Consider the following 24453-nt stretch of genomic DNA (forward strand, 5'->3'; position numbering starts at 1 on the left):
AAACATGTTGTGTTGTGTAAAATCATTAAAATCTATGAAGTTAAACAAACAAGACGCTTTTTGACGTGTGCAGGAGCTTTCACTGTTAATACGACCATTAATCCAGTCAACTTTCGGTAGATTAAAATCCCCGTATAGTTGCACGCGATATTTAGTAACGTCTATTTCATTTTCAAGAAAATTAAAGTGGCTTACAAAGAGAGCCGCATCTGAAGCGGGAGGGAAATAATATGCTCCAATTAGAAAGTTGAACCCGTCACCAGACGGTATCTCGACCCAGACGGATTCTTGATAGGTTTCCAAATCATTTCGCCTATGTGCATTCAGTGATTGATTGCAAGCTATCAATACACCACCTCCATATTTTATCCCGGAAGTATAATCACGATCTCTACGAAACACAGTAAAGGCAGGTGTAAAATAGTCACTATTCGCAATGCCGTCATGAAGCCATGTTTCTGACAATATGACAATATCGTAATCGGTACCTAGGAGATTGGACATAAATTCATCCGATTTTGTTCTAAGGCCGCGGACATTTTGATAGTAAACGTTAAGATTTCGAGCCATGAGTACCTTCGGTTAAACTTTCCGCTGCAACCACGTAATGCCGGGAATTAGGTAACCTCCCCAAAAAAGGGCGAAAAAGAGAGCCATCTGGCCAGACGTCTGAGTTATTTAACACTTGCAACGACTCCTCGTCAACGGCAAGATGGAACGAGTTATACGTGGGGTATTTTGTTTTAAGTTGCGTGTAAATCACTGGCTTGTCCCCGATAACAGTTGATACTATAGATTCGACGTGAGTGACGCTAGTGGATGGGTCCAGACGGGACACAAACAAGCCTTTGGAAAGTGGTGGGCGAGGCACCGCTTTGACGGTGCAATTCTTGGCTTGACCAAATGAGGCCTGAGGCCTTAAACGGCGCTCCTGGTTAGCTCGCGGGAAACCCGCGTTGTGGGCCATGCTGGTAGACTCACCGTTGCCTGGAGGTGCCGACGAGAACGGTGCCCTCTGAGCTCCGACATTCCCAGGATTATCGCGGGATAGTCCCCAAGGTGGGGCTAGGGGCCGGGGAGCCAACGCCACAGACGCATAGGATGGTTTCGCCGGCGGCGAGCCGGCGGGTGCCGCGTCCTCGGGGGAAACCGCGATTGCTTGTTGCGCAGCTGTCTGGCTCACAACCGCTTGGCGAAGTTGAGCGACTTCCACCCGAAGCGCACTGTTGTCCGCACGTAGAAGCTTGATCTCGGCCGTCAAAATATCCAGCCGAGACGTTAGCCTCAGCAGCAGGCCATAAACTTCTGACGAAACTGCAGCCTGTGAAGTGTCAGCGCAGTCCCCTCCGTTGATGCTGAATCCCGTCTCGCCATCGGTGGGCGTCGCTCCGCTGTCATCAGCATGTTCGCTGATAAGCCTTGTCGACGAAGGATCGCGGCGCCTTGAACAATCGCTGCATTTGTAGCTGCTTTTTCCGGATTGCATGAAGACATCGTATTCCTCGGCCAGCACATTGAGGCACTTACAGTGGAAGCGAAGAGAGCACGATGAGCAGCGCAAATATTGCTGTCTGCCGTAAAACGGGGCGGAGCAGCAACTGCACTGATCCGTACTCGGCGCCATTCGCGCGTCGAAAATATATTAAAAACTTCCCCTGGTTTACCTTTAATAATATTAAAAGAATTGCAGCATTACATACATAAAAAGGAGTGAGAAGTAATTAATACTAAACGACGTAAGGCACTTAGAGATAATGTACTCTTGGATTTTTTCTCACCCCTAATAGAAAAATGGAAAAACTTCTTTTCACGCCTAATTAATAGAACACAGCATACTAATCCATGTAACTCAGAACATTCTACAGATTTGGGTGGAGAAAAGTCCGAAATATTCAATTATTCTTCCTATGTAATTTCTAAACACGAAGAGATAGTTCTCAAGAAGGGATTAAAGTTTTGCCCCACTCCTCGCAACTATAGTGATGATTTGGACTTGCACAAAGGTTTAAATGAATTTGCACGGCAATTGCACTGTAAAGTTTTTTTCAAAGGAGCTCCTTATCAAGAGCCTTTATATAAACACAAATCCTATTGGATTCCGCCGTTGAATAAACAAAATGTTAATGTCATAAAATACATAGAGGCGGTCCAGAAAGATATTTTATCAGCGTATAAAAAAGACAGACCACTTAATAATAATTTATCTTATAAGGATAGGCAATGCTTAAAAAACCTGACGGATAACAGAGATATCATAATAGACCAGGCTGACAAAGGGGGAGGTATATGCATAGTTAACACAGCCGACTATGTATCGGAAGAAATTAAACAACTGAACGACACTAAGTTCTATAAAAAACTAGATTATGATCCAACACTTAAGTTTCGAGAGACAATAAAACACAATTAACATACCTAGTAGATAATAAGAAGATAAAGAAAAACATTTCTACGTATCTCATTCAGGAAAATCCGAGACCAGGACAGTTCTATATGCTAATGAAAGTACATAAGCAAAATCACCCAGGTAGACCAATTATTTCGGGAATAGGTACTAATACAGAGAATATTTCCGCCTTTATTGACGAACAATTTAAAAGTACTGCAGCCGGTGCCCCGTCCTACGTAAAAGACTCCTCTCATTTTCTCAATTTGATTAATGATATCCAAATAGATTTTAGGACTAATAGTATGTTGCTTGTCACAATGGACGTAGTGTCTCTTTACACTAATATACCGCCTGATGAAGGTATTCAAGCAGTTCTTAATATTGTTAATGAGAACGACCTCACTGTTAGTAAAAGCGTCTTAAATATTTTTATGCACTTAGCTTTAGAGCTTAATAACTTCACATTTATGAATGAGCATTATTTACAAATACATGGCGCAGCAATGGGATCTCGCTTCTCTCCCTCCTATGCAAATATATATATGATGTCTTTAGAAGAGCGGCTACTTAACTCCTTCCCGCATAAACCCTTTTTTTATAAACGTTTCCTAGACGACATATTTATAATTTGGAATAATGGGGAAGATAGGCTCTTTGAATTTATTAATTTTGCCAACAATTTTGATCCACATATTAAATTTACGTATAAATACTCTGATACAGAAATAGAGTTTCTAGATATTAAGGTAAGACTTACTGAAAAATGGTTTGAAAACAACCTTATATCGAAAACCTACAGATAGACGTCAATTTCTACATTATAAAAGCTGTCCCCTACTGAAAAAAAACCATTTGGCGCCTATATGAAAATAAACGGGTCCATACCGGTAACAGTTTAACCATACCGGTCACCAGTTTGTCAAAGTGGTCGCCCGTATGGCTCAAAAGGGTCTCCCGTATGAGCCATAAAGGTCACCTATTTGGACAAACAGGTCACTCCTTTGTCAAACGGGTCGCTCGTCTGGGCAAATGGGTCGCTCGTATGGGCAAATGGGCGACTCGTTTGGGCAAAGTTGTCGCACGTTTGCTCAAACCGGTGACCATGTTGCAAACTGTGCCGGTTTAATCAAACGGCAATCCGGAGCCCGTTTGATACTGAACGTACAGATCGGCGGCGTGGGCACGCCTAGCGTTTCATCCGTGGCAGCCAATGTTTCCGGAAGGCTGGGACCGCCGGTTCATCGATTTAAGATCGTCCGCATAATGCAAGTAATTTTATTTATATTTCAATTGCGCTGATGTTCGCTTAAGGCCTGTTCAGACTCTTGCAACCGAGTACGACCGAGAGAGACCAGACCGGTTTTTAATCCTCTTGCGACTTCTTAGGACCAGGCGCGCTGCTGCAGAGCTGTTCCTAAGACGTCGTAAGAGGATTAAAAACCGGTCTGGTCTCTCTCGGTCGTACTCGGTTGCAAGACTGTGAACGAGCCTTTATACTGCAACTAAAACTAACACCTTTTCTTGTTGTTGTTTTACGTAAACGCGCGACGTTGGTGAGCCGATATTTTTGAGAGAACTTTAAAACTTCGGCGTTCTTTGTTGCCTCAATTTACTTATTCAGCTCGAATCTCTCTCGCAGAAGACGCGACCGCGTGAAAGAATGTACGTCTAGACTCCGTTTCACTTTAATTCAAACGCAGCGAAGGTAGCACGCGCGCACACGCGGCTGCAAGAACATCGAGCATTGCGAGCAGACCTGTACACGTTACTGAAAAATAGTAAGGAATTACATTTACAATTACTCAAGGCTAAATTGTAATTTATTACAATTACAATTACCCTCTCATAAAAGTAAGTGGCCGTTACCCCCAAAAGTAATCCGTTACTTTCGTGGCGTTACTTTCAACATTTTTGTCCTCAATTAAGAAACAAAGGAAAGAGGATCATTCAAGTTCTTATTACTGCCACCTGCTCCATTTATTGACCTTGAGTATTTTGGGCAAAGCTGTCTCTCGAAAGTCTCGTCAGACATTTTCCGTCATTTCTTACTGAAGATGTCGACTGCTACGCTGAACACCCTTTGAACTGAGGCACTGGATGGGAGTACCATAATGTGCGTCACGAACATTTAATGCTCTGCATTGAGCTATTTCAGTGAAGCAATGGAAGTACTATTTAGCTCAAAGATAGAGCAAGGCTTCATCTTTGCAGCCGTTGCATGATATTCGAGAGTTTTAGTAGAGTTGGTAACAGTAAGGTGATAACTAAAATAATATATAAGGTTTGCCTCGATATTCTTCTTTCTTTGGTTATGAACAGGTCGAGCCTCGGTTGAGACGTTGGTGAATAAGAGTTTCTAATATATAAATATAAGTAATCGAGAAAAAAAATAACCAGGACACTCATAACAACAATTAATTAGAACGTTGGTTAAAACAAATAAATGTAAACGCACGTTTGTTGTATGTACCTTTCTTGGTGCCTTTCAAAAACGCACAGAGCACGGGCCGACTGCAGTTTACTCCGATGTTCTCCAGATAGACATCCGCTGATGCCACGGGCAGCGAAAGGTAGAGTACTAAGTAAGACACACTATGAAAGAAACACTCACGAGTTTCACTCGCTCCTCCAGCCCAGAATATCAGTCTACGTCAGCCATCATTATGTTTTATTTGTAAAAATATCTGCTTGAGATAAGATGCGTATTGCAGGGGTAAACACAGGAAGAAAAAAGGAAAATTATTACTATTTTAGAAGAGCTCGCGAAAAGTTGACTCACAAAAGGGTGACTGAGATGCAGATAACCTGCCCGGAGTTCACAAATAAAGTGGGCCAACCCTAGAAGTTAGACTACAAAAATAACACCTTCACATATTATCACATCTCTTTTAGTGAATTTTAGGGTAGACGGAGCGTTGTCTCGTGTTGTGACATTATGAAAATTTTCGTGGTCACTATAACCGAGAAGGATATTGTTAATTCTTGTCGTTGCACTTACTGCCTCGAGCTTGTCGAAGAGGCACACAATCACTAGGTGTCCTCCTCTCCCCATCTTCGATCGCAAAGAAAAAAAACAGGAACTAAAAAAAGCGAATATAACTTGCCCCCCCCCCCCTCCCTTTTTTTTTTCGTAGATGTGTTTATTTGGATCTTTGCATCGTTGTTACGGTGAAAAAAAAAATAGGTGCAGGGGCTTGGTGTTGCAAAAAAAGACTGCGGAACTGGAGTGCCAAGCCCCCCTTTGCGCTGTTCAATTCGCGTAAGTGTCACTGCATTCAACTTTACCAAAATGAAAGAAACCTTTTCTTTAGAAAGGGGGGGGGGGGGGAGCTGGTCTTGAAAAAAAAAGTAACGGATTACAAGGAATCCGTTACGTGAAAATTGTAAGGGAATTACTTTAAAATTACTCTAGAAAATATGTAATTTTTCCGTTACTAAATTACCGATAAATGTAAGGGATTACAAGTAATTTCGTTACTTGTAACGGATTACGTACAAGTCTGATTGCGAGAGCCCGCCCGCCGTTGCAGCAGTCAAACTACGAGCTCGCGCTGAGTTCTTTCTTCGCTCGATCGCAAGCCGAGCTTCTGGCCGCCCCGCCGCCATTTCCAAGGTTCGAGCGTGCTAAAATGCGCGCGCCCGTGTTTTTTTTTTTTTTTCGAGGTTACAAAAACACATTTCACTGGAATGCCTAGGGAGAGGGAGAGGGGCCGTCCTTGTGGTCCTCGCCCCCTCTCTCCTCTCTTGTCACCCGTCACGTGACCTGCAGCCGCGCGCGAGCTACACGCTGATAAGCATCGAGATCCGGAAGGGTGCGCCTAGCAGCCGCTTTTTTCTTTTTCTGCTTGTTGTCAGTTCCAGCTCGAACTTCGCGCGTCCACCTGCTTCGATCTGTCGCCTAACCCTGCGGTCTTATTAGGATGTCTCTCGACAACGTATTGGATGTGCACCAAAGCTATCAGTGTTCGAAAAGTCGTACGTCTATATCGGCAACAAGCGATTCTTCAAAGAAGTCAGGAATTCTCGCGGTTTGGTTGGGTTCGGCAACTGACAGCTTGTGCGCCACATCGTGTTGAAACTTCTAAGAAGCCGTTCCCTCTCATTTGTGTTTGTGTGGTTGTCCTGTTTTGACCGTGTCGACAAATATCACGGATTACATCTTTCAAGACCGCTATATTTATGGTAAGTGTACTGCAACCTACTTCTTGGCAACGATTGACCGTTCTTCTGCTCGTACTCTTCCAGATTATCTATATAATTATGCAGCCACTATTCTCGCGGCAGCCGGGCGAATAATTTCCCGAAAGTCTACCTTCACAGTCTAGAATTACCTCGGTTCTTGTTTGCTTTGCTATCTTCTCAGTTGTATAAAAGCTTAGAGTGCCTCTCACATTTCACAGATCGCTTGCACGTTTGTACTTGTCCACAGAAGACGTAATAAACTTTGTGGAGAATCGAAAACAATCTTGTGTCTTTTTTCCTGTCCATTTGCAAGCACCTACGTGAGCACATTTGTTCTACGTGTTTTCTCCATGTTACAAATAGGTTTACGAGTTTCGGAACGTCTTAAATAGTTTTAAGATAACCAACCTACCAGACATTCCCCCTTTAGGGCTAGCGCATAATTTCCCGATTCGAATGGCATGTTCAAACGTGTCGTCACGTGCAAGGTCGAACGGGCAGCTGTATCAAACGGGCACCCGTTTCAAACGGGCACCTGTTTCAAATGGGTACCGTTTCGAGCGGGTACCGTTTCAAACGGCTACCCGTATCCCATAATGACGTTTGATCCAAAGAGGTCGACAAGTTTGCACCCGTTTGATTTACCAGTTTGCCACCCGCTTAATTTCAAATGGTTTTTTTCAGTAGGGTCATCCAATACAAAACAAAAAAGGTATACCATACAGTCAAATGCTACGCTTAAGACGCTTATGTTCAGAAGATAAGGATTTTGATATAAAAGCTAGAGCACTAGGAGAGGATTTCATTAACCGTGGATACCCCTTACCGCTAATAAATATTTCTATATCAAAAAGTCGAGCGATCTCTCGGAACGCGTGTTTAGTAGAGCGGCCGAAAAGAAATAATCATGAATTACGACTAATCTTACCTTACCAGTCAAAACTTCCAAACATAAACAATATTCTTAGACGACACATGAATATTTTACACATAAACACAGCTTTAAAGGCAGTTATCCCTCGACCCCCTGGTATAGCGTTCAAGAGACCACGTAATTTATTAGATTTATTTAAACAGTCCCCAAACTCCATCGGACGTAGCCTGGTCCCGATTGGTTGCACCAAGTGCAATCATAACCAGTGCAGTTTATGTGGGGACATACTTATAGTTAACTCGATTCGTAGCACAGCGAATAACTTTAATTGGAAAATAAATGGTACCTTTGACTGTAATTCGGAAAATGTTATTTATTTAATTCAATGTAGAAAATGCCAAATTCAATACATAGGAGAAACTAAAACAAGCATAAGAAAACGCATGAATCTACATAAAAGTCATATACGTAAACACGTTGCCGGACCGGTTTCCCGTCACTTAAACTCCGCAGGACATAACGGACTTTCTGATTTTAATTTTATTATACTCCAGGGGGGCTTTCGAACCACCAGAGATCGAAAAAATAAAGAATCTGAATTTATCTACAGATTTAATACTTTAGAACCGAAGGGCCTTAACAGTTCGAAAGGATCATTGCCGTCTTTTTTTATGGACATTTAATTGAGATCTTCTAATCGGTACAGCAGTGTTGCTTTTTTTTTCTCGCTTCATCGTTTAATGTGACACGAGCAAACGCGTAACATTGGGCCTCTCATTGGCTTCACATGACACCAGGTATAGTTGGGTTATACCCAACCACATGTCCCAAAAACTGGTTTTATGATAAGAAAGGCAGGAATAATTTTATATTTAATTATTTCCATAGTATTTATTGCATTGGTATTGGATATATTAAACTTTTAAGCGAGAATTTAGTTGAGTAGGCACCGGCTAAACGGTAAGCATTTTTCCAATTATCTTCTTTTTTCCGACCGTTTTTTCTTTGATTGAAAGAAAAGGAGACCAGGCCCGAAACGTTTCATCAATCTCACTTTTTTGGCAACCTCCTCGGCTAACTCCTTTAAGGGCTAATATTTTGTTGAGCATATTTCTCTCGAGTGCCGTCTTTTGTTCCCAGGTGCTGTTCCGCATATATATATATATATATATATATATATATATATATATATATATATATATATATATATATATATATATATATATATATATATATATATATATTCACAAAACATTTGCCCTTAAAGGAGATGGTCGTCCAAGGTCGCCAAAAAAGTGATCTGCAGATATGTTTCGAGCCTGGTAGACTTTTCGCCAGTCAAAACGAGAACACTTCGTTTTCCTTTTCTTTCAGTCAAAGAAAAAATGGCCGAAACGAAGTAATTGGAAAAATGCTTACCGTGTAGCGGGTATCTACTCAACTAATTTCTCGCTTAACAGTTTAATATATACCGATAAAAAAGCAGCGAATAGTATTGAAGTGATGAAATATAATGTTATTAACGCCATTATTATCACAGAACCAGTTTTTGGAACATGTGGTTGGACATAAGCCAACTATACCTGGTGTCATTAGAAGCCAATGAGAGGCCCAATGTTAAGCGTTTGCTCGTGTCACATTGAACGTTGAAGCGATAAAAAAAACAGTGCGGCACCGATTAGAAGATCTCAATTAGATGTCAATAAAAAAAGACGGCAATGGCCCTTTCGAACTGTGAATGCCCTTCGGTTCTAACCCAGGCAGCACCAAGTTCTGGGCCAAAACTTGGCTTGCGTCTGGCAGTTTAGGGCATTAAAAAGCCCGAAGAAGCCAAAGTAGTGCCAAACCTAACCTCCCTTGGCAACAGTCTGGGTATCTTGGCCCTAATTCGCCAAACAAGTGCCAAACTTAGGCTTCGCTGCCGGGTAGTTCGGTTATTATCTGGCATCTTCGGGCCTAAATCGCCTAACAAATGCCAGATTTAGGCTTACTGCCCGTTAGTTCGGCAGATCTTTGGCATTTTTGGGCCAAAATCGCCAAACTAATGCCAAAGTTAGGCTTCACTTTTTGATAGTTCGGCTATCACCTGGCACATTCGGGCCAAAATCGCCACAGATGTGCCAGAGGTAGGCTTACTACCTTGTAGTTCGGCAGAGCTTTGGCATTTTTGGGTCAAAATCGCCAAACTAATGCCAAAGTTAGGCTTCACTTTTTGATAGTTCGGCTATCCCCTGGCACATTCGGGCCAAAATCGCCACAGATGTGCCAGAGTTAGGCTTTCTACCTTGTAGTTCGGCAGAGCTTTGGCATTTTCGGGCCAAAATCGCCAAACTAATGCCAAAGTTAGGCTTCACTTTTTGATAGTTCGGCTATCACCTGGCACATTCGGGCCAAAATCGCCACAGATGTGCCAGAGTTAGGCTTACTACCTTGTAGTTCGGCAGATCTTTGGCATTTTTAAGCCAAAATCACCAAACTAATGCCAAAGTTAGGCTTCACTTTTTGATAGTTCGGCTCTCACCTGGCACATTCGGGCCAAAATCGCCACAGATATGCCAGAGTTAGGCTTACTACCTTGTAGTTCGGCAGATCTTTGGCATTTTTGGGCCAAAATCGCCAAACTAATGCCAAAGTTAGGCTTCACTTTTTGATGGTTCGGCTATCACCTGGCACATTCGGGCCAAAATCGCCACACATGTGCCAGAGTTAGGCTTACTACCTTGTAGTTCGGCAGAGCTTTGGCATTTTTGGGCCAAAATCGCCAAACTGATGCCAAAGTTAGGCTTCACTTTTTGACAGTTCGGCTGTCACCAGGCATATTCGGGCCAAAATCGCCACAGATGTGCCAGAGTTAGGCTTACTACCTTGTAGTTCGGCAGAGCTTTGGCATTTTCGGGCCAAAATCGCCAAAATAATGGCAAAGTTAGGCTTCACTTTTTGACAGTTCGGCTGTCACCAGGCACATTCGGGCCAAAATCGCCACAGATGTGCCAGAGTTAGGCTTACTACCTTGTAGTTCGGCAGAGCTTTGGCATTTTCGGGCCAAAATCGCCAAACCAATGCCAAAGTTAGGCTTCACTTTTTGACAGTTTGGCTGTCACCTAGCACATTCGGGCCAAAATCGCCACAAATGTGCCAGAGTTAGGCTTACTACATTAGAATGGCAATCTGGGCTAGTTGGTTCATGATAACTTTCAGGGCGCCGAAAATACACAAGGACAAGATACAAGAAAGGAGACGTGAACAAGGCGCACTCGCAACTAGCGTTTATGAAAAAACCACATTAGTGACACGTCTGTGTCACTATCGGCAAAAGAGCACACTTTTCTACGAAGGGGGCTACACCGGACGTAGTATGACTGTGTAGTATGACTGTGTAGTATGACTGTGTAGTACGACTGTGTAGTATGACTGTGTAGTATGACTGTGTAGTATGACTGTGTTGTTTTCCATGAGTATATAAGAGAGTGGTTTTTTCATAAACGCTAGTTGCGAGTGCGCCTTGTTCACGTCTCCTTTCTTGTATCTTGTCCTTGTGTATTTTCGGCGCCCTGAAAGTTAGGCTTACTACCTTGTAGTTCGGTTGAGATCTGGCATCTTTGGGCCCAAGTCGCCAAGCGAGTGCCCAAGTTAGGCTTCGCTTCCCGATAGTTTGGCTGTGATCTGGCAGCGACGGGCCAAAGGTGCCAAACAGGTGCCAGAACTAGGCTTACTGCCTTGGACTTCGGCTGATGAGGTATTTGATGTACGCGGGTGTTCTTCATCTTAATTAAAAAGAAATCAAGTTTTATTCGGCTGGCAACTTTATCTTAGTTTGGTTGTCGCTTGATTTCTGCAGTCCAAAGGTTGGCTGAATGTTTTGACGCGGCTGGAGCAGGCTTTTAAAACGCAAATTGTGCCAGATGTTTTACTCGCGCGTAGGTACACAAGCCAATATCGGGCGCGCCGTGACACTGGTTCGACATTATGGCGCGTTCACAACGGCGATGCGATCTAGTCGCGCCATAACTTTCATCGCAAAAGCGACCATCGCGGGAAAAAGTGACGGGTTTTGAGCAGTCGCTTGCTGACCCGACGTTTTGCGATGCACTCTAGTCGCGGAGAGGCCGAGCCAACCAACGGCGTTCGGAGCGAGAGTCTTTGAGACGCGACTCGCCAACGAAGGCATTGGACTCGCTCATCGCGCTCGCCAAATTGACCAACTAATTACTTTTTTTTTTTTTTTGCGATGCGATTTAGTTGGATCGCGCGACTTCTATCCCCGGTGTGAATCTGCCTTTAGAGAAAGTGCTGCCATTGAGCTAACACCGCGCAAGATGGATGTGCGCACGTCTCAACAAGATATATTATTATTAAGGGGTGTCCAAAGAGGACACTACAAAACGCACGACTCCTACAAATCGTGAAAATTGAAGCGGACGCGCCCGCTTCAAGCCCGCTTCAATTTTCACGATTTGTCGGAGTCGTGTCCTGTTTGGACACCCCTTTAGGCGGCGCATTGCAAAAGCGAGCGTGGCTCTGTGCGTGTCTTGCATTGTGATTGAGCACTGTCAAATCCTAGCGATAACAAAGTGCGGAAACGACCGTGGCTCTATGGCGCGGTTCCCGGATCACACTTGGGGGATGAAAATGAAGTCCCGGAAATTGTACTATTTTAGCGTGTTGATACTTTTTAAACATTAAAAAGTGGAGACACAAAAGGGACGATAAAGACAGGACAATCTTTGAACTTTAAAGGCCGCTGTACAAACGGGACGTTCTGCAGAGAAGAACCTTCTCTCCCGAAGCTGGGGGACGGGGAGGGAAAGGTCAAGCGTTGGATGGAAGGAGGTTTAGAGAATGGGATTAGCATCGGGGCGAGCCATCCTCTCGAGAGGGAGTGGGGACGGAACAAAGCTGCCGTGGGGGTTCCGGCTAAAAGGTGGAAAAAAGTTAAGCTTGTGAAACGGCGACCTCGGATCCGAGGACGGGCACGCCAGAGAATTCGAAAATAGCTGCTTGATTAGCCGGACGACCCAGTGCGGTCTAGTGGTTCTAGAAGGTGACTCGGATGAAGAAAACTCGTTTTGGTCGAAAACTCTAAAAGCATTCTGGACGGGAACTCTTGCCACAAATAAAAATAACACATGCATGAAAAAACTGCGAAGGCACCTAAGCTTTCGCCTATGATGTGGGAATGCGTGAGCATTACAGGCAGAGTTATGTTGGCGCTACTTGCAATAAAGAAAGAAAAAAAAATTATGTTGGCGCAACGGATAGCGCGCTAGTTTCGCGATCAAGAGGGCCTAGCTTCGAAACCGGGCAGGGGATGGTTTTTTTTCTCGTGTTATTTTTTTTTTGTTTTTTTTTCTTTGTTTGGTTACGTGACAAGAAAAATCACATGAACAGAATTTTTTTTGGCCAAGTCACCAGAGATTTGTTTTCTAATTTCTCCTTTTCTTCAGTCTTTCTTTCTTTTTCTTTTTTTTCCTTTTTTTCGGTTTACGCTTCCTATCGCAAAACTCTTCGCACCTATTTCGCGTTACATTGGCGTTAGCCAAATTATTTTATTTATGGCAGGGAATTCTGCCGTACGTATCTAATGTTACTATTACCAAGCTTGGATTTCGTCCGGCAACCAGTTTGGGAATGACGACGCCAAATTTGTGTTATAATTTCTTTGAGGTCTAAGGCCTCGTTATCCGTCGGTCTCTAAGATTGGCTCTTCAACTATCTTTTGGGAAAGAGTTGACGACAGGCATTTTTAAGGAGCACGTGTGTCGACCAGAGTGAACATTGCAGAAGCTCCTCTAGTGTGATTTTGGCCGTAAATAACTGGAGGCCCCGGGCAAACCAACCCAATGGAGAAAAGTATCTACCTTTCTGGTTTCATAGAGAGCTATGAAGGTCAGAAGGGACGAATCCCAGCCGAGTCAGACTACCGGCTTGCAAACGCAATCGTGTTGATAATAGCGCAAAGGAGTTTGTATGACTCTCTCTGGCGGTGCGCAGAGGGTAAAGGCACGGAGGTAATATATGCTTTTGCCCTGTCACCTCGCGAACGGTTGGGTATTGGCTGCAGAGATCTATTTCGCTTTGTTTTATTACCGGAATTATATCTTGATTTCTGTGTTCCTAATTTCACAGACAGAACGTAATCGCTTTTCTCGTGTGGTGTCACGGCGGGAAGACAGAAATCAATCAGAGTACCGAAATTCGACGCTTGTGCTCGTCCTATAGCGCTTCTAAAAACCGTGCGATCACGGCTGTGTATCGTCAACACTGCATAAACTGCCGTTACTTGTACTCGTATTGCATCATGAGGGAACAACTATGACTGGGTAAACAGAAATAGGGAGAATGGGTGCGTGTGATTTGTTGAAGTTCGAATCAACAAATCGAGCTTCAACGAATGCGATAGTATTGCATTCACTCAACCAGCTATATGAGTTTTCAGATCTTTCCAAGTATGCGATTCGTGTTCTGCCAGTGGTACCTCAGTTAAATTAAAAAACAAAATCCACGCTAAAAAAAAAAAAAAAATTACGGTGACTCGAGTTGCTCCCGCGTCGAATCATGTTTCACGTAAGCGTAATTTTTGGGTTCGATGCACGACGAGGGGTCTTCAATCATAAAAATATTTTGATTACGATTATTTGCGGCGCTAAAATTTTGAAAGCCAAGCAGTGAAGACGATGGTGTTCTTATAAATTTTATATACATTTTATTTTACTCTGTTTGAATACGCTGCCGTCGTTATGTCCTTGAATTATTGGCTAGTTTGTGGCGGACAAGGAAGTCTTGCAGGACCATTATGATAGGACCTACACTAAACCTGCCACGCTTCGAAAAATGTTAGTCCAATGCATACCAGCTTGTTCAAGGCGGACGAAGCGTTACGCATCCGGCAAAGCGCATTAAATCGCTGTCCGCGATGTTTTTTTATTTTTTTATTTTTTTTATTCATTAATTTATTTATTTATTTATTTTTTGTGCAGCGAGATAATCTTTAGTCAAGCAGCACGCCCCCTCTATGGCTACGTTTACATGGATGCGACAGCAGCGCATCGGATCCAGTTGGCGAATCGGATCGGTCCATGTAAACGACTCAAATCGGATCGGATCCAATCCGATCCGCTGGGACGGGGTGGTTTGAGATGGTCAATCCGAATCGAGACTCTCCATGTATACGCTAGCGGATCGAATCGGGTGCTCGAGCGAGGGATCACGGGAACGTTGCGTTGCATGCCGGTAGCGGATCCGGACGACCTGGACGACCAACATGGCGGCAGCGAACTCGGCTAGCGGCAGATCTCCCCGTGTTGTTTTCACTCCCAAGGAGACGGAGACTTTCCTTGCCCTAATCAGCGAAATGAGTATTAGCTCATTACTTGACTCGCGCCGGCAGCGCAACCAAGTGCACTTCCAGAGGCTGGAGGCACAGCTGCGGTTGCTGGGATTTCAGTGGCACTGGTCCCAGCTCAGAACCCATTGGAAGAACCTCAAAAGCCGGTACTCAAAGGTAAATTGAACGAAGAACAGGCTTTCGTAATCCGCAAATATCAGCGTTCATGTAGCTGTTATGAAGCATAAATTCTCGCGCGCCGAAAGGAAAACCTTGAAACGGCAATCGTGCGCTGCTGGCGTCTGCGAAGGGTGCGAGTGGGGGCGCTCTGAAACGGTGTGCGAGTAGGAGCAGTAGGAGCACTTGCGCGACCGCGACTAAAGTACCCTGCGCGCTCGCGTCTCCACATACAAAGTATAAGCCGCACGTAAGCGAATTTTCCAAGCGAACGGCAAGGCACCGCCGCTCGCTCGCCGAGGCACGCGAGCGATTTACCGGGCAATGAGCGAAGCTTTCCAAGAACCGGTCGGCGCGACGAGCGTCAGCGAGCGATTCGCCTCGACAGCAAATCGCCTTCATTTGGTTCAGCCTGACTGCCTAAAATCCGAGATCACGTAACGCACCGTGGAAGTCGTACGCATTTACCAGAAATAGCCATACGCACGACGGGAAAGTCGTAAATAGTTACGGATATTCCTTCAGAGCGGCGTAGCTCAGTGGTTAAGGTGTCTGCTTCGTACTCAACGGACCCCGGTTCGATCCCCGGTGAGCGCTTGCTTACTTTTTTTTTTTTTTTACAGTTTTGTTTTAATGGTTATTTGGCGATATTTACATTTCCTTTTTTTACCATGAACACTGTAAAAAAATAAAAAAAAAGAATGTTGTTGACGAAACTTCGCTGAACTACATGGTATGGGACTCGCCTTCTGTAGGTGCAGTCGGGGGACAAGGGGGCAAGTAATTTAATAGGGGGTTAAGACGCTTCACGTGATACACACACTGTCCGAAAACGGTGACCCAAATGACTTGAGCTCTTCGCGTCGTGCATATGGCCATTTCCGGTTGAGGTGCATGACGTAGTGCGTATAGCTTTACTCCTCGAATAAAACGAATTGCAATAACGAGTGTCTCAAGTTGTAGCGTAGCTTAGCAAAAAGGTGTCCGTTTCATACGGAGCAGAACCAGGTTCAATGGAGAGAGAGGTCAATAACTTTTAGTGTTTTTTCTTGTCAAAGATTTTTTTGTAGATAATTTAGCTATACTTACATTTCTTTTTTTACAATTATCACTGAAAAAAAAAAAGTTGTCGAAACTTTGCGGAATTAAATGTTATGGGAATTCGTTTACAGAGGTGCAATGGGACACAGCGGGGCTGGGATGCTGGCTGAACGCCGCAGAGTGGCGTGTAGTTTTCTAATGAAGGGCGGGGCCTAGTGGGTTAATAGTTTTGCAATGAGCAGCCGCCAACTGTTGCCGCGAAGCGGCGCGAACGCAGGCAAGAGGGTGGGTTTACACGCTCCTTAGTGATAAACGCACTGTTCGAAACTGCCGGCAATTTCTTTCCCGCAGTTGTTGTACCAGCTGCCGGTAAGATATCTCCCTCCAATATTAATTGCACCCAGGATAGACGGCATTTGCAATGTGCGAGGGCGAGTGTGTAGAGCAGCATCGTTCATACTTTTTTTTGGCGCGGTGGACCCACGACACACTCACGGATTATTCACGAGCTACAATGACTGCAGAGGTGTTTGCAAAATAAGTGACCAGGGTGGACTCTGTTTTTACCCCAGCTTGGCAAATGATGTCAAAAACCTACCAGCGCAAGCTCTAAGTCATGCATGCACTTAGGCAGCCGAAGCACACTATTGTTATGAGCCCGCCTCTGAGAGTTTACGCCGCTTTCTCGGTTACAGTGAAACGGGGATACTGTATCATTACATGTTTACGCAAAGCTAGCAGGTTCAATCTGTTCAACACGGGCATCCTCCAGCCTTATTTCGAGGGGAAGGCGACGGTGTCCCAGTTCAAATCGAAGAGTGCAGAGCAACACACTTAAAAGAACCTGTCCACAACGTCCACCAAACAGACGTCACCTTCACAAACAATGCCCTGATGTCAAGTGCACGGGGCACAACCTCTGGACAGCAGGTGCACCTATAGTCCGTTGCAGGTTAAGAATAGCAGGAGCGGTGCAAAGGAGAAACCACTATTCCTCACCAGGATTGGTGGTTTTCTCCTCTCCTCCTCGCCAGCAATGGCTCTGCTAATCTGGAGAGAGAAGGAAAGACTTTTCCTGCTATTCTTAACCTGCAACAGACTATACTCGGAATGCCCGAGAGAACAAAACTCGCCACTCATTCTCAAAAAAACACACATCTTCAAAAAAACACCGTGTGGGGGATGGGGGGTGGCAACCCCACACAGCCGAGCTGGGCCGCACCACCACCGGATCTATCACTTACCTTATGGTCACAACTACACAACCACATTGAGCATGCTTTCGGCTTAGCACCAGCAGTGGCAACAAAAACGCCAACCAGGACAGACACTACCCTCCCCCGAACGTAGACTACCAAATTGCAGCAGCAAAACAGGCCACAATGTGGCTCAGGTTATCAGTCCGAACTGCATAAAAGCCTTTCCATTCATTCGTTCATTTATTCCCTTGGTGGGGAGGGGGAGGGGAGGCACCAGCAAAACTGGGGAAGTTCAGTTGAGGTGTGGGCCCGGGCCCTCTGGGCCTCCCTGCTGGCTGTGTGCCCTGTCTGTCTGAAAAATGTTATTAAAGGTATATCATGAGGGAGGTAGTTCGCATCTGTAGTTTACCCTCAGTGTGAAGTGTAATGTGGCATGCAGGCTAAAACAACCTTTCCTGTGTGTCTTCTCTGCAATCTAGTACTGGAGAAGGGTTTGGAGTCTCCCACATTGCTTAACCTTGTACTCAGCACTGTTGCTATTCATACTGGGGGCAACAAAAGGCTCTAAATCAAGGAAATAATGCAGGCAAGCCAGTAGAATCTTAATATTAGATAGATGAGGGCATAGCGGCAGCCTCGAAAGTGCAACCTTGGTGTGCTTACAAGTCATTTCACAAACTGGATGGATAATGTTCATACGAGCTTGAACAAAGAATTCATTATGTGGAACTTGCCAAGTACCCTTTTTGGAACCGTGTTGGACGGGCGACCAGGTCAGACTGTACTTGACGGCGTAGTTCGAGCGCTATCAGATGGCACTTTCAACACTAATGTTTTAAAGTGTGATACTTGTTTCTGATTATGCTCTTTTTTAACCTCAGGAGCTAGTCGGACAACGTCGAAGCGGAGCAGCACCATCACAGTGGCGATGGTTCCAGCACATGCACGCTGTGCTCTGCCATTGGCCCATGGCTCAGGCCCAAAACTACGGGGTCGACAGCCATGACAGCTCCCTGGAGGACGAGCAACAAGATGACAATGGTACTTGTGTGCGACTATTTATAATGCAGTCATCCGTTTACTTATGCATTGCTTATGAGTCTCCTTAATCTCGTACGAGGAAGTATAAATGCAAAAGAAATAGACGTTACTAACTAGGTTTGTCTCTGCTGGCTGCTCAGTACTGGGGATGACAAAAATAAAAAATAAGAAAAATTAGAGGAAGGAATCACTACTAATAACTAGGGTTCATTGTTTTCAGTGTTTATTTGTCTTCAAATTCTGGTGGTTTTCCAGTGTTTATATCTTTCTCCCTCATTCGGTGTCTATAGACCATTCCAGATTATGAAGTACAGGGTAGTATGAGTACATGGAACATACAATCCTTTAAATAAAATGAATACACCATAGACTAGTGTAAGCGTATTGATGAGGCATGCAGGGGATGCTCTTCGTAAAAGGTCAAATTGGTTGTGAGAGTTTAAACACCGTAAGGTCCATCTACCTTTGAAGTGTGGTGACGCTGGTTCACGCTGTAGACGAGAAATATGGCCAGTGCAGCACGACCGCTAGCCTGGGTCTTTAACTCGCATCACGCAGTCATACTCGAGCGTGTGCTGGCACGATATTCATCCAGATCGAAACGGGCGGGGGTGAGGGTTGAACCCAGGATCCCTGGGTTCTACAGCTCTAACTTTTGCGTTTTATGATCTCATTATGTGCACTCAGCATAAGCTTCTCCGAAAGGAAAAGCTTATACTGTCTTCCTAAGGTGCTGGTTTTGGAGCATCATATTACTTCGCTTCTCAAGATGGTCTGGGTAGAAAAAGAAAACGTTTGAGGTCATTTTGGCCAAATGAGATTAAAGTATTGCAGGCATGTATAAACATGCCAGGAAGATCGTGCAGCAGCAATTAACATTTTGGTATGCTAACGGCTGCTCTTTTGAGGCTCTATCCATTGCTTCTCTCTTTTTTAAGGGCTGCAACATGTGGATATTATAGTCTAATTCAATTTTCAGGGGGAAGCGACCAGGAAAATGGAGATGTGGATCTCCCTGGTGACTCTCTCTCTGGAGACACTCCCTTGGAAAGAGCTTCATGTAAGTCCAGGCATAAACTGCCACATTCTGTACTCTTTTGCATGTTCCCTGCCCTCTCAGTTCGACTTGTTGACCATGACCACCAGCCGATCCATGAAAACACTGGTTTATGACGACACATGCATGAATCAAGTCACATGTGCTTCGAGTTTCTGTGTCTGTCGTTTCCTCAGCCCTACATGCCGACGTCTTTAGCTGCCATCCCCAAAACACTTGAGTGTGGCTTGCTGTCAGTGTTGCAGCTGCCACATTGTTCTCTTTTCCACTTTGCCTGCCATTCCAGCTTGTCTCTTTTTTTTATCATTTCCAAACCTGTAAAAAAGTTTGAAACGAAGAACATTTTTGGACGACTTTGAGGTGATATCATCTGCAAAGCAGTATTTCAGTCACCAGATATCAGAATATTTTTGGGAGGGTTAAATAAACTTCAGAAATTATGTGACGAGTGTGTTGAACTTCGAGGTGAATATGCCGAATAATGATGAAGTTTTCATGACTCAAGATTGTTTTCTTCTTGGTCATGCCTAGGACTTTTCAGCACCCCATCATACATGCCAACATCGTTAACTGCCGTCCCCTAAACACTCGAGTCTTGCTGGCCGTCAGTGTTGCACCTGCCACATTCTCTTCCCTTTTCCATATTCCCTGCCCTTTCAACTCGACTTGTTGACCATGACGGCCAGCCAGTCTATGGAAACACGCGTTTATGTCGATACATGCCTGCATCAAGTCATATTCGCTTTTACTTTGACAAACTGCCATCCCAAAGACACTTTGGTGTAGTTGGCAGCACTGATCTCTATTACAACTTGTTGGATTGTGCTTGCCCGTCCCGCAAATGCTGCCACCAGTCGGCCACGTTTTTGGAGGCATAAGATAGCCGACTAGCGTTCCAGAGGTTCCGGAGGCTGCTACAAAAAATAGGAATGAGTGACATCTCGTTCTTGATCGCCGTTGTTTGATGAATTTCTTGACACGCAGCGGGAATGCTAGCTCAGTGTTTGAGGATCCGGCGAAAATTTTACGGAAGTGCAGCACCGGAGGAGGGAACAACACGCAGCCTCCGCAACGCTAAGTCGGCCACGTTATGCCTCCAAAAGTGTGGCCGACCAGCAGAGGTCGGCATTTTAGGTCGCCCTCATTCACCTTCACCCTCACAGCCACACTCACCTAGGCCCCTCACTCACCCTCACCTTCAGCCCTTCACTCACCTTCACAGCCCTCACGCACTCACCTCTCTCACGGCCCTCGTACCCCTCACGCACTCATGGCCCTCACGCCCCTCTCCGCCCTCACGCACTCATAGCCCTCATGCACTGATGGCCCTCACGCACTCACCTCTCTCACGGCCCTTACACCCCTCACGCATTCATGGCCCTCACTGCCCTCATGGCCCTCACGCACTCATGGCCCTCATGCACTCATGGCCCTCACATCCCTCACGCACTCGCCTTCCTCAGCCCTTACGCACTCGTACCACTCATGGCCCTCATGCCACTCACACGCTCACTGCCCTCATGGCCCTCCCACGCCTCACGCACTCATGGCCCTCACACCCCTCACGCACTCACCGTCCTCACGGTCCTCATGGGCCTCACTCACCCTCCCAATCATAAATGTTCCTGTTTGGTTCAGAAACTCGCTCGCCCTCACCTCACCTGTGAAAATGAAGGTGAGTGAGGGCCCTCATGAATGAGGTTTGCCAAGGTATGCCGACCAGTGGCTGCGCGGAGCTGGGCAAGCGCGATCCAGCAAATAGTCATAGAGGTCAGTGGTTGGCCGTTACTGTTGTAGCTGCCACATTCTGTTCGCTTGTAGAAAGCGAAAAGAATGTGGCAGCTAAAATCGAAGTTGAAATCATCCTTTTTTTCCAATCCCGTTGTTTATCACCATTGCGAAATGCCCTTGGGTAAAGACTAATTGCTTTCATTTTAGTGCTCGGAAATTCAAATGAATAGGAAGCGCTGGCTCACTGCAGCGAGTTCTGGGGTTCTCTGAATTATGAAACTTCCTATTGCAGCCATGCACTCTTTCCACACCACCAATGTAGGTTCAATCTATGTTGTCTGTTTAGAAAAAAAAACATTATCACGTTGAGGCGTAATGTGAATCACAGCGGTAGCTCCGGGAACGCTTAGGAATGCTATGCAAGCACCCTGTATGTGCATTGCACATCACCGAAAGGACTGCCTTGCAATAAAATGAGACATCTAGAATGAGCACACAATGTACCATTTTATTGAATGCACACCAGCGCCGCTTTGTGGTCACTAAAAGAGGCACTGGTTTCACGTCATGCTCAAGCAAAAGGCGGTCACAGACACTATACAAGGAACTGAATGGATTGTGTGTGAAGTGCACATGAAATGCCTTGTTGGCAGTGAAAATTCTCAGTAACATGTGCCCTTCACTGACATTGCCTTTGGGCTTTGCGGGCACAAAGCCACAGAGTAACCAAACTCGTTATCAGATTCGTGTGAGGCCCACTTCCCCATCGCTTGGCATTTGCAGGACTCCAGGGCCTGCTTGCTCGAACGGGAGTCTCGACTGAGTCTAGCAAAGGAAAGCACAATGAAGGCTATACTTTATCTCACATTAGCATAGACTAAGCACAGAGGCTGTGCTAGCGCGAGACTATAACCTCGATTGCCTTCACTGTCGCTCGCGCTGCATCAGTGGTCGTGCAGCTGCTGAGGCGTCATACGTGCAGCCAACAATACCGTATTTACTCGAGTAATAGCCGCACTGTTTATTAAAAAAACCTGAAGGTTCGCTTTTCCACAAGGCGTGCGGCTTGGCAATCACCGCGATGGCAGCACAATTCCAGCGGTTTACAGGACAGAGATAATGTCTTCGCGCGAAGATACCATCTGTGAACATTGTATTTGTATGGAGAATCGTGTTCTCGATCTAGTTATTCCCTATGTTATTTTTGTGCAACGCGATGATTGGCTGTATATGTGTTCTGCGGGAAAGCAGACGCAAGGGCCTTGTTCATAAGTAGTGCGGCTATTACTCGAGTAATGCCAAGGTGAGATGAAGTATAATGCACGAGCGAGGGGAAACGCTGACTTAGGCATCAAAGCACTGGCCAGAGCTCATCACTCGCACTGGGAGAAATCGAAGCGCGTGCACCTTTCAGAAACAAGGAAAACAATTGTCAGTTCATGCACAGAAGCCGTACGCATTCCTGTGGTGGGCTCCCAATAACAGCTATTACTGTAGTAAAGCAAATGGTACCTATATCTCACAGGATATTCAACGAATGCCTTTTTTTGTGAATTGCAAAGCACTACTCAACTGCAGCACTCTGCTGTGTTTTGTCAGTGCTTACTATGCAAGTTGATTGAAGCCTTTTCAGAATCAATCGCTGTGCTTGCTAAGCACGATAGACCTTTTCAACTAAGAAACAGGGGAAGACAGAACCCTCCCGTTGTTATGTGTTAGCGGAGCTAACACTGGAGAGGAGGAAAGTGGACTCCAGTGCTCGCTGTGCTGATGTTGAAAAAGGGGAGGGCTCAATCCTCTGAAGTTAGAATGGACTATGTATCATGGTACGTTTTAGAAAATATTACATCACTTTTCCGGTTACCTACTAAAAATCATGCATAGAAGAGAACTATGTTTTAGTGTTACTGTTCTTCATAAAAGAAGTACATAGAAACATCAAGAAAACTGTCTCTTGAACACTGCACTTTAATAAAAAGAGGGATATACAGCTATTTCAGCAGAAGCATTCAGAATACTGTCTTAAAAAAATTTATCTGCAAATATGACAGCAGAAACAATGAGATTACTGTCTTTTGAACACTGCACTTTAATAAAAGATGTGTATACAAATATTGGAGCAAAAACAGTAAGAATACTGTCCTTTTTAACACAAGCGGGAAGCATCCAACAGCACTGCATGTGCCAGTGCGCATCATGTAATGATGTAGGCAAAGTTTAAAGAATCTAAACCATGTATAAAAACTGCTCTTTTCCAGGCGTAAGGAACGAGAGGACACCATCAGCAAAGCAGCCTCGGTCTAAGGCCGGCGAGATGAGAGACCTACTGAAAGAGCTGCATGACCGCAATGCAAAAACCATGCACGAGGAAGCGGTCATGCAGCGGGAGCACCAAAAAGAAATGCTAGAAATCGAGCATAGAAATTCAGTGGAGCTGATGGCAAATGTATCTGCATCAATGATGCAAGGGACGCAAAATTTTCTCACACAGTTTATGCAGCAGCAGTCCAACTTTCTTTCAAATTTTCAATCTGCGACACCAAATTTCCAACCTTTTCCATATGCCACCTTCTCTAACATTAACCCCCTGTTTTCTCAGTCCCGCAATCCCTCTCAAAGCTTTCCTAACCCACTGTATTCCTCAGTCCACCAGTCCCCCACCCCAGTGCCCTCCCTCTCCCCCTCATTATCCCCCTCCCCAAGACCACCTGCCTTCCCACTGCCATCGGCCTTCCCAGTGCCGTCTACCTCCACAATGCAACCTGCTTTCCACATGCCTTCAACCTCACCGGCCCCTCCTTTCCCAGACCCTCGCAATCACTAGTTTCTAAGCTGTTTTACAAAGGACTGTGCAAGGTTACCTGTGCAATGTTTATTCGAAAAGTGGACTATGTGCAATAAAATGTTTCTGATCAGCACTGTTACTACTCGATTGACCCACAGCTCTTCGTACATTAAAACAACGATCTAGGGTGATTTCTGCAAACCGACAATGCTCAAGAGCCGCAAGCAGGTTTGCTCTTTTTTAGGAAGTCATGTGATAGGGGGTATTTGGGGAGGGGGGGGGGGGGTTGATATGATGGGGAATATACCATTTCCACATGCTTTTGGCGCTATATGATTAGATACCCCATGTCATAATGGCTAAGATATAGGCACTTATTTGAAAACATAAGCAGTTTTACGAAGCCTAGAAAGTAGATGAAACATGCCGTCAGAGAGGACTTGGCAGTTTTTTTTAATTGCATATCTGTGTGGAGCAGTGAGCCTGGAATTCCCTTAGGCAGTATTTCGCAAGTTAAGAATAGCAGGAGAACCCTCCTCTCTCTACGCATTAGGGACAAACACTGGAAAGGAGGGGAGTGGAGAGGAGGGAACCACCGTTCCTGAAAAAAACGGAGGTTTTCTCCTCTCCACTCCCCTATTCTTGAGATGCAA

General features: G+C 45.0%; 1 protein-coding gene across 1 annotated transcript; it reads left to right on the top strand.

The window, feature by feature from the left end:
* The first annotated feature begins 18127 nt into the window (after positions 1–18127).
* Positions 18128–23911, top strand: LOC121835518 (programmed cell death 6-interacting protein-like). The gene is made up of 3 exons (XM_042289803.1): positions 18128–18227; positions 19207–19287; positions 23274–23911. The coding sequence occupies exons 1-3, from the start codon at positions 18128–18130 to the stop codon at positions 23837–23839; spliced, it is 747 nt and encodes a 248-aa protein (XP_042145737.1). The 3' UTR covers positions 23840–23911.
* The last annotated feature ends 542 nt before the right edge of the window (positions 23912–24453 follow it).

Source organism: Ixodes scapularis, unplaced genomic scaffold (assembly GCF_016920785.2).
Source record: "Ixodes scapularis isolate PalLabHiFi unplaced genomic scaffold, ASM1692078v2 PGA_scaffold13__105_contigs__length_92229423, whole genome shotgun sequence".
Lineage (NCBI taxonomy): Eukaryota > Metazoa > Arthropoda > Arachnida > Ixodida > Ixodidae > Ixodes > Ixodes scapularis.

What these genes read in the sequence shown, in the direction of transcription:
- LOC121835518 (XM_042289803.1), top strand. Translation starts at nt 18,128, where the DNA reads ATGCACGCTGTGCTCTGCCATTGGCCCATGGCTCAGGCCCAAAACTAC. An exon ending in CGAGCAACAAGATGACAATG is followed by an intron (nt 18,228 to 19,206) that starts GTACTTGTGTGC and finishes TTCAATTTTCAG; the next exon opens with GGGGAAGCGACCAGGAAAAT. An exon ending in TCCCTTGGAAAGAGCTTCAT is followed by an intron (nt 19,288 to 23,273) that starts GTAAGTCCAGGC and finishes GCTCTTTTCCAG; the next exon opens with GCGTAAGGAACGAGAGGACA.